This window comes from Rattus norvegicus, chromosome 15 (genome assembly GCF_036323735.1).
Source record: "Rattus norvegicus strain BN/NHsdMcwi chromosome 15, GRCr8, whole genome shotgun sequence".
Classification (NCBI taxonomy): domain Eukaryota; kingdom Metazoa; phylum Chordata; class Mammalia; order Rodentia; family Muridae; genus Rattus; species Rattus norvegicus.
Genome location: NC_086033.1, coordinates 32,159,684 through 32,170,329, shown reverse-complemented (window position 1 = coordinate 32,170,329; position 10,646 = coordinate 32,159,684). Strand labels below are relative to the sequence as shown.

Genomic DNA, 10,646 nt, shown 5'->3' with positions numbered 1-10,646 from the left:
AATACAAGGGAGCGGAACACAGAAGCACATTTTTAGAATGTCGGGAATATCAAGTGTGGGGATGATTAACAATCCATCTGACAAATCTCATCAAAATGGACTCCTTAGAAAGGTGAGCTTTGATGTGGATGGGGTGGCACAAGCCTGTGATTCAGACGCTTCAAGAGGAGGCTGAGAAGGGACACAAAGGGTTCAGCTGTTGTTCCTCATTGCTTTAAGGTGAATTTTATACTGCGATAAACCTAAGAAGTAACAAGGAGTCCCTAACCCTCTGCTGCCCCAGAACCAGGCTCAGAAAGGCAATATCCAAGATTATACTCAGGCTCAGAGCTCACCGTGCAGAGAGAACGACTGGAATCCTCAGTCCATTCTGTACCCTGATCATGAAGAAGCCTCCTGGGCCAGTGCCCACACTTCCCTGCCTAGCCCTGGCCTCCAGCCCTGGACAGGGAATGAGTGCTCAGAACAAGCTCTAATTTGGGGCATGTAATCCCCATTGTAACCTATTAAGCGAGCCAAAGTTTCTGGTCACTGGGGCTGCGCGTGTGTGAGGGTGGGAAGCTGAACAGTGTGCTCTGGGTAGCAGGTGTCCTGCGGTGTCTGAAAGCCTCTCCGGGATTCTCATTTCAGTGCTGCTCACATGGGTCAACTGCTCCAGTGTCCGATGGGCCACCCGGGTTCAAGATATCTTCACGGCTGGGAAGCTCCTGGCCCTGGCTCTGATCATCATCATGGGTGTTGTGCAGATATGCAAAGGTAATGTCTCCATCCCTCGCTCGGACTCATCCTGAGATTCCCGAGTGGTGACTTTGACTGGCTTCTGTTGTTCACTTGTTTGACAAAGGGGACGAGATGATGTTTTCCTCGGGATTAGGGGTGCCCACCTCCATTCCCATCCGCCACTTTGCAAAGATCCATCTCTCTGCCCTTGCTTCAGGACTAACACAGCGAAGCGAGGACCCCAGATCTCTGTACTCAGGGGCTATTTTGCCACAACCCCAGGGAAGACATTTCTTGCATTTTCTCTTTGTACTTGGTTAGTAGCTTAAGATGAAGGGCAGATGAAGAGAATTTCATATATTTCAATATTGCTCATAATCTCTGGGGGGAAGGAGCTCTACATTCTTGAGGCCTCTGCCAACATTCCCCATTGGATTTGATCTGGATTTGGTTTCCATGGGACCCTGTAGCACTGCTGGGCTCTGCACATCGTCACTGCCTCTCGGGGGAAAATGAGATGACAAACAGGAACACCTCCTGCCTGCCCACAAGCCCTGCGCGAGATACTCCCCTTGATCATTTTAATCAGCGGAATTAAGCCCTTGAGGGGAGGGGAGGGTGGACGGACAGACATATTGTTTTCAGGGATTTAGGCTTAGGAAACATTGTGCTATCTTTTCAAAGATAAAGGATCCTTCCAACCCTGTTCTCAGTTCTTTCTCCTGATCACACAAACCTCCTTATTTCTTGTCCTATTGCTGGGTTATGGTTGTCCAAACAGCAGAGCCAATTTCTTTGTCTTAACCCAGCCTTATTTAGTCAGCAGCCGTGGGTCTGTGTGGTGCAGGTGTATATACTCAAACCCAGGGTTTTGCACATGCTGTGCTAGCCCTCTAACACAAAGCTACATCTTCAGCCCAGAAACTTGAATAAAATAGGTTCAGATGTATTATATGTATTTTATATTTTATCTGTGTAAGTGTTTTGCCTGCACATACGTATACGTATGTGTACCATGTGCATGCTGAGTACACATAAAGCCAGAAGAGAGCATTGGATCACCTGGTTGTGAGCCACCCACCATGTCGCTGCTGAGAATAGACCCTGGATGCTCTCTTTAGGTACAGCACGCTCTATGAACTGCTGAGCCATCTCTCCAGCCCAAACCCGGCACCTTTTTTTACCAAAGAACCCAGAAGAAGACCAAATATCCCTTAGGAAGTGATGGACTGTGGACAAAGCAAACAAAATAGGCTTGAACTGACAGAATGCTAGAGGTCTGTGAGAACTTATATCTGAGTGTTGGTTGTTCTTGATGCTTTCTTCATGAAACACAATAATATATCAAGAACAGTAGTCCAGAGGGCTGGAGAAATGGCTTAGTGGTTAAGAGCACTGACTGCTCTTCCAGAGGTCCTGAGTTCAAATCCCAGCAACCACATTGTGGCTCACAACCATCTGTAACGAGATCCGATGCTCTCTTCTTGTGTGTCTGAAAACAGCTACAGTGTTCGCGTATGAATAAAATAAATAAATCGGGGCTGGGGATTTAGCTCAGTGGTAGAGCGCTTGCCAAGCAATCGCAAGGCTCTGGGTTTAGTCCTCAGCTCTGGAAAAAAGTTTTAAAAAGTTTAAAAAAATGTTTAAAAAAGTAAATAAATAAATCTTAAGAAAAAGAAAGAAAGAAAGAAAGAAAGAAAAAAGAAAGAAAGAAAGAAAGAGAGAAAGAGAGAAAGAGAGAAAGAACAGTAGTCCAAAGACTGCCTTGACACTAGCTCCCCCATTTACATGGACTGTCCTACTAAATACCATTGCCTTTTTTTTTTCTTTTTTTCTTTTTTTTTTCGGAGCTGGGGACCGAACCCAGGGCCTTGCGCTTGCTATGCAAGCGCCCTACCACTGAGCTAAATCCCCAACCCCACCATTGCCTTTTTGAAAAGGACATTCTGAGCTGTGCTTTGAGCCAAGGCCCCTGTTTGGACTCATGGTTCCAAGGTTCCAGGCTCTGAGAGGTCCTGGGCCTGGATTTCCTCTTACTCTGCTTCTCTTACACAGTAGGTTCACTGAAGAACAGACAAGGAGCTAGCATATCACCACAGGGGAGGTTGAGGCAATGCCTGGGTGGCCATGGGCTCCTGGGCCTGGGTTCCTCTCTCTGAGCAGCCTCCTGCCTCTTGTGTCCATAGGAGAATTCTTTTGGCTGGAGCCAAAGAATGCATTTGAGAATTTCCAAGAACCAGACATCGGCCTCGTCGCTCTGGCTTTCCTCCAGGGCTCCTTTGCCTACGGAGGCTGGAACTTCCTTAATTACGTGACGGAGGAACTTGTGGATCCTTACAAGTGAGTCAAATGAGTGGAGCTCTTCTGTTCACCCTTAGGTCACACAGTATCCACCGCTGGAAAAAGGAACCGTGGACTCCCTTCTTGCCCCATCCAGGACATGCCCTGGTCTACCATAAAATGACAGTTGATATCCCAGGAATTCGAACCATTTACCACCCCCCTTATTAAGAGAAGGGGAAGCATCCTGAGTGTCCCAGGGCAGGTGAAAACTCAAGGGCTATGCGGGACAGCACGACTGCTATAGAAAAGGTGCTGTCCTGCGAAGTCTCAGCATTTTATCTGTTTGGGGCCAAGCCCAACCTTCTATCGTAAGACAGCAGAAAGGGTGCATGGTCCAGATCTGAGTCAGGAGATGATAAGCAGGTGAAACATGTCTCTTGGCCTAAACTGTTCTATTTCCTCTCAACTGTTCTGTTCCTCTATTTCCTCTATTTGCCTCACCCGAGTCAAAACCTGCCTCCCAAACAGAGGAACAGCGTGCAAGTCTAGGCTCCCGGAGTTCCCCAGCAGAGAGTGTCCCCTGGCTTCCCTCTGACCTCCTCTCCCTCCACAGGAACCTTCCTAGAGCCATCTTCATTTCCATCCCACTGGTCACATTTGTGTACGTCTTTGCTAATATCGCCTATGTCACTGCAATGTCCCCCCAGGAGCTGCTGGCCTCAAATGCAGTCGCTGTGGTAAGAAATTGCTCAGGGTCCCTGACCCAGAGTGCCAACATGGATCTGCCTGTTTAGCCCACTGGCTTTTCCCTGATGCAGGGCCTCATGGAATGGGACGTCATCCCACCTCCTCAGGTTGAAATCCACATGCATCCTCTGCAGGGTATCTTCCAAGTGCCCAGGAGCAAACTAATGGCTGGGTTAGTTCCAAGACAGCTACCATGGCTGCCTGAGAAGTTGCCAGAGTCTATACGGCCTTTGGTATTGAGATATCTAATGTTTTATAGAACAAGTTCACTGTCTCCCGTAAGCTTGCAGATTATGTAAGACAGACCGGTCCACATGGAGACGTGTGCCACACAAGACACACTGATTCTCTCTGTTCTTCTTTTCTTTCTCTGGGAATCATGCAAACTCAGGCCAACTGATTGCTCTCGTCAGGGAAAACTGGGTATTGAAGGGCCAAGGAGGTGATTCTATAGTAAAGTGCAAAGCCCTGTGTTCCATCCACACATACATAGGCACACATAGACACCACACACACCCATGCATACACATGCGCACACCTAGGCACATACACACATACATATGCACACATAGACACCACATACACCTATACACGCACATGCACACACTTAGACATACCCACCCATGCACATGAATACACATAGATACACACACACACACACACACACACACACACACACACACACCCCAGTAAGTAGTTCAGATATCAGAGTGATTTATGCCCTTTGGACAAAGAGATCACAGAACACCTGCTATCTGAGGGAGGCCCAGGAGCCAAGCCATGCTGTACCTTCCCCTAGCTTCAAACCAAACGCTGTCATGACTTGGCTCATCTTTGAAGAGAAATGTACCCTGCCACATCCTGTGGCCACCTCCTCCTAAAGCCAGCAGCCTCCAGGCACAACAGGGCATCTATTCTACACATCATCTCCCCAGGCTCGTGCTATAAGCATGACTCAGAGACTTTAGAAAGGGCTTGTCCTTAAACTATATATACACACATGTATATGCATGTGAAGTCTCAGCTATAATTCACAACTGCTTCTTTCTCAGCCAAAGAAACAGCCAGTCATGCCAGGCTGTAGCAGCATAAGCCTTTAATCCCAGCACTCAGGAGACTGGCAGTCAGATGCAGACCTCTCAGTTTGAGGCCTACAGACTAAGTTCCAGGACAGCCAGGGCTACACAGAGGAAACATGTCTCAAAAGAAAAAGAAAAATGGCTAGTCCTTCTTTTCCTACCATGATGATAGGCTTCTGTGAATTTAGAGAGTCTGACTAGGGTTCGTTTCTGTATTTTGTAAGTGGGAAACCAGAGCCCAAAAATAGTGAGCCCAGGGCGGAGACACTCGCTCAGGGGCAGAGTACTTGCCTCACGTAAGCAAGGCCCTGGGCTTAGATCCCCAGCACTGGAAAAAATAAGTAAGCAAGCCTTGTCGAAGGAGGGAGTAGATCTGAATCTGTCTGTAAGTCTGTGGATCTCTCTGTGGAGATTCATCTGCTCTAGTGTGCACAGGGTGCACTTACAACACCTGGCTTCCACCCCAATTCCCGCAGCGTACAGTCTGACGTAAGCTACAGCAGGTCCGTGAGTGCCTCGATTTCCTCATTCATAACCGAGGATAAGTGTTAGCTCATCGCTGTTATCACCACCATATACTGCCCTCTCAGCTACTTTAACCCACAGCATGTCGTGTTTGAAGTGTAGCTGTCTCTGTGGCACGGCAGCCAGAGAGCGTCGGCAGGGTAGATGGGAGACAGGCACTCCGGAAGTGAGGAACGGATGGGAATTTGGGTTTTACCTTTGTCTCCACTCATTTCATTTCCTGCTTTCCCTCCCAGACTTTTGGAGAGAAGCTCCTAGGGGTCATGGCCTGGATCATGCCCATTTCCGTCGCCCTGTCCACATTTGGTGGAGTCAACGGTTCCCTCTTCACCTCCTCCCGGTGAGTGCTTGCCAGGGCCCTCCGGGCCACTTTTCTGGCCACATTGCTGTGTGTCTTTGATGGACTTGTCTATCAGCAGGATTCTGTGCAACCTCTTGAGTGGTGGCTTTATGGGAGTATGCATGTCAGTGTGGGTGCTAAGGGGGGGGTCTTGCTGCTTTGGGGGTGACCTATGATATGGGGTGTGCAAGGAAGCCCACCTTGCTTTGAAAGAAGTAGAGCTGTGGTTGACAGCAGGATAGTATCTTGGCTACATTCCGAGAGTCCCCTCTCCCCCTTGTGTGGACACAGGCTACTACTAACCAGAAAGAAACCCTACTTTGAAAGAAACCAGGAAGGATTCTTGTGCCTGAAACCTTGAGGTCTGGCCTCTCATGAATATCTAGAGCTAGACTCCACCTGGGAGAGATCCCTCTGAGTGTCCTAAGGAGGCAGGACTACTCCCTACTCAAGAGCCAGGAATTGTGGGAGGCCACAAGGCTTGAGTAGGGAGGAATAGAATGGAAACTTGTCAGTGTGAGAGCCAGTAGCCACAACCTCAACCCAGAATTCCTTGGGAAGCCAGAAACATGAGCAGGCCCGGGAGCCTTGCCCCATCTACCCTGGGATCAGGGCCTTTCTCTATGTCCCTTCCTTCCTGCCATCTCTAGAATGAACCTCTGGGTGTACAGGTGTGGAAGGGTTACCATTTGTGTGACCCACAGGGTTTCTGTGCCCTAGAAACCCAGTACTATTCAAAAGATGAGTCTGGTCTCAGCTGTTTCCCACACCGCTGGACACCTCACAGAGACATTCCGGTGAGATGACAGAGACTGCCGTTGTTCCCAGGATCCAGAGCAGTCGAGAGGGAGTGTGGGCATCACCTTCGACAGAGGAGAACACACACTCACCCGTAGCAACCTCGTGTGCGTGTTACACAGGAGCCGTGGCCACCTGGAGGCCCTAGCAGAGGGCAAGCAGTGGAAGAGCCCTGGCCCATGAGACTCCCTGAGATCTGTTGGAGGAGAGTGGCTGGCTGCAGTCGCTTTAGTTTGGGGTTTGTCCCTCAGGCAGGCCACTCAGTGGTCTGCATGCATGCAGCATAGTCACGTGTGCATGCAGGAGATGCCAGAGGTGTGGCCTCCCCTCCCACGCCACCTCAGCTCACCTACCACTCTCTTCCGTCTTTCCTTTCTTCTTTCTTTCATTCTTTCTTTGTCCCCAAGATTGAATTGGATGATTCTTGCCGAGCAAGCTGTGTGTGCGAGCACGCATGTGTGTGCACGTGCATGAGCGTGTGCGCATGTGTGTGTGTGTGTGGGTGTGAATGTGTGTGTGTGTGCGCGCGTGAGCGTGTGTATGTGTGTATGTGTGTGTCTGCACCTGTGCATGTGCGCATGTGAATGTGTTGCGTGTGTTTGTGCGTGTGTGCATGTGTGTGTGTGTTTTACCTAGGGCCATCATATTCCCCATTGTCCCCTGTTGGGATTGTTTCTTGTGACATGGGGCTGTTGGACCTGGACAGTTAGTTACACTTGGCCCTGGCTGTATGTGGAGGATATGCATGAGAACCTGGCATGAAGAAGCCCGCAGAGCCTCCCAGGCTCTAATGCATGCTGCTGTGCCGGCTGGAGAGCACCTCACCATGGAAGAAGCGAGGGGCTGCATGTGTCTGCATGGAATTAGGGAAGCTGGCCTCAGTAGATCATGGTGACAACTGCTTATGGGACTCAGAGTCGCAGCCAGCTCCTACACTTCTAGCGGCTGCTGTTACCACATTCCACCCCAGATACAAAGCAATTCTCTTAGGCCCGGTGTGGGAGCATACACCTCCCATGTCAGCCCTCAGAAGGCTAGACCAAGAAGGCCAAGACTTCCAGGCCAGCCTAGGCTACAGAGCAAATCCCTGTGCACTGTCACGCTGTCACCTTCCTCTCATCCATTAGGTGGCTCAGCAGGAAAAGGCACTGCCACTCCTGGTGATCTGGGTTTGACCCCAGGAACCCAACTCACATGGTGGGAGAAGGGAACTGGCTCACATAGGTTGTCATTTTGACCTCCACAGATAACACACACACAGGAACAAATATGTAAATACACAGATGAAGTTAAGTTTTTTAAAGAAAACAGATTATTAACACTAAAGTGTAATAACTGTTGCTGGCAGTGGATTTTTTTGGTTTTTGTTTTGTTTGAAAGAGGCATAAAGAGATAAGAGGGAAGGGTCTGTTTTCAATGTTGCTCTGAGTCTGGGTCTCTCCCTGCCTTCCCCACTATCTCCTTCTCTCCTACGGGTGTTTTTTGTTGTTTTTTAATATTTATTTATTTATATGTAACTACACTGTAGCTGTCTTCAGACACCCAGAGAGGGCATCAGATCTCATTACAGATGGTTGTGAGCTACCATGTGGTTGCTGGGAATTGAACTCAGGACCTCTGGAAGAGCAGTCAGTGCTCTTAACTGCTGAGCCATCTCTCCAGCCCTCCTACGGGTGTTTTAAAAAATCACGTTTTAGTCTGTATGAATTTGCCTGCCTGTCTGTCTATGAACCATGTGTGTACTTGGCACCCACAGGGTGGGAAGAAGGTGTCAGGTGCCCCTTAAACTGGAATTGTAAATGGTTATGAGCCACCACGTGGTTGCTGGGAATCGAACCCAGTTCCCCTGCAAGAGCAACAACTATGCTTAACCACTGAGCCTGCCCTCCTGCCCTCTCCCTATTTATGAGACAGGGTCACATATGCTGGCCTCAAATGGCAAATCCCCTCCCTTGGGCTCTATGTGCTGGGTTCACAGGCATGTGCCGCCATGCCCAGCTTAGGATCTCGGATTTATGGGCTGCATTTTTGTTTGATGTTGTATTGTGAGCATGTTCTCACATAATCATTTTCTTCAGAAACATGATTTTGAGGGCTGGAGAGATGGCCCAGATTCAACTCCCAGCACCCACACGGCGGCTCAACCATCTGTAACGATCTGACTCTTCTGGCCTTCGCCGACACAGCTCGCACACAGTGCACAGACATACATTCAGATAAACCCCAGTACACATGAAATAAAAAGTGTGAAAAAACATGACTTTTTTTTTAACTTCACCATTTCCCATCTTATAGATATATCCTAATTTCTTTACCCAGTGTCATAATTTTAAGCTTTTAAGAACACTTGGGATTCGGCTCCCTGCCAGAGCCTTTGTGTGTATGTGCAACTTTCAGCAACTCTTGTATTAGGGTTTTTGGGTTTTTTTTTTTTTTCCTTTTCTTTTTTTCGGAGCTGGGGACCGAACCCAGGACCTTGCGCTTGCTAGGCAAGTGCTCTACCACTGAGCTAAATCCCCAACCCCTGTTTGTTTGTTTTTTAAAGAAGACTTCTAGAGGATAGAATGAGTATTTCTAAGGGTATACATTTTAGGTGCAGTGTATATACAATAAAATGCACAAATTTCAAGTGTGATTGAGAAGTCATGACAGTTTATGGACAAACAAGAAGCTATCGGTGTCCCACCTGCTTTTTTTGGGGGGTGGGGTGGGGTTCAGAGTTTCTTTCATTACCATATTGGGATCAGGAATCAAAGCATCATAAAGATAGTAGATCAGTCCACATTAACAAAAAGGCCACAGTCTAAACCAGCCAGGGCTTGTGAGATTCACCGAGACCGTGCAGTAGGAAGTTGCCCCTAATCCTCTTAGACAGGGCTTGTGCAGCCACAAGTCTCTAAGGAAAGGACCTGCCAACGGACAAGCATGGCCTGGCACCTGGGCAGAGCCCCGCCTATGTTTTTCCAGCCCTTGGCCTCTCTCCATTCTCACAGACGCAGCTAGTCTCCGGATATGATAAGAACGCTGTTAGAGCAGTGCACAGGTGGCTTGGAGCTCTGTGCCAGGGAATCAGTCGCCCTTAAGGACAAGACGTTTCTTAGGTAAAGGAGAAACGCAGCCAAGCAGTGGGCTGGACCTTAGCTCGGGTTTTAAAGAAGTAGAGGCAGGAGGAGCAGGAATTCAAGGCCCATTGTAGCTCCCATAGCTTCATAGCTTCGTAGACATGGGGAGTGGAGCAGAGTGCCCTGAGCCAGCTACATCATACTGTCAGTCTCCACGCACCCCGATCTGTGCACCTATCCATTGGCTGCCTCTGGTTTGCCTGTGCCTGCATTTGTGAACGTAGGGCCGGAAAGCGTGCCCACGAAGGCAGGGTCCTAGCCGGTGGAGGGGACTGCTGTGTGGACCAAAGGAGAGCACGGTGAGGGAACCTCGGCTTAGTGGTTCACAGGCTATCCCGGACTGACGGACTTTTCTTCCTGCCAGGCTGTTCTTTGCTGGAGCCAGAGAAGGCCACCTTCCCAGCGTGTTAGCCATGATCCACGTGAAGCGCTGCACCCCAATCCCAGCACTGCTCTTCACAGTAAGGCCCCACCCCCACCCCACCCCTGCCGCCGCCAGCCGCCAGCCTTGCGCAGATCCTTCGCTTTGTGCCCAGTCTTGATTGGGAGTCATACCATCTGTCCCTACATACCTGCCACCCCTTCTTATCTAGTTCTGCATTTCCCTGGGCTCTGGCTAAGTTAGCACATGTGGCCACTGGCTTTATGAATGTCAAGGGATATAATTAGGAAAGATCCTGAGTCTAAAACACCTACAACTCTCAGGCTGACTCATTTTTCTCCTCCTATCCTGTTGACTCAGACTGAAAAGACTTAGAATGCCAAAGCCTAACAAAATCCTGTCTCTGCCCCTGTACTTACTGGCACCTGCTCCCACAAGGTGCCGCTCTGAGCCTCTGCCGGCACTGCTCGCCCTTCCCCCAACCTCACCACCTTTCCGCCCAGGGTACCCTGTAGCCTCTTGGAAAATGCCATCAAAATAGTTCAGGGTACACCTGATAAGAAACACAGCCAGGGGAAAACTCATAAATCGAAAGTGGAGAAAAGGCAGCTTTGAACAGGGAAGAAATGAGGTTTAAAAAAAGGGGGTGG

The 10,646-nt window shown here is 49.2% G+C and overlaps 1 protein-coding gene across 1 annotated transcript in view; it reads left to right on the top strand.

The window, feature by feature from the left end:
* Slc7a8 (solute carrier family 7 member 8) overlaps window positions 1-10,646 on the top strand; it is a 59,700-nt gene that overhangs the window by 42,386 nt on the left and 6,668 nt on the right. The window contains exons 4-8 of the mRNA NM_053442.1: window positions 631-756; window positions 2,907-3,060; window positions 3,617-3,740; window positions 5,591-5,694; window positions 9,979-10,075. Coding sequence (NP_445894.1) covers window positions 631-756; window positions 2,907-3,060; window positions 3,617-3,740; window positions 5,591-5,694; window positions 9,979-10,075 — 605 coding nt within the window. The remainder of the gene's footprint in view (window positions 1-630; window positions 757-2,906; window positions 3,061-3,616; window positions 3,741-5,590; window positions 5,695-9,978; window positions 10,076-10,646) is intronic.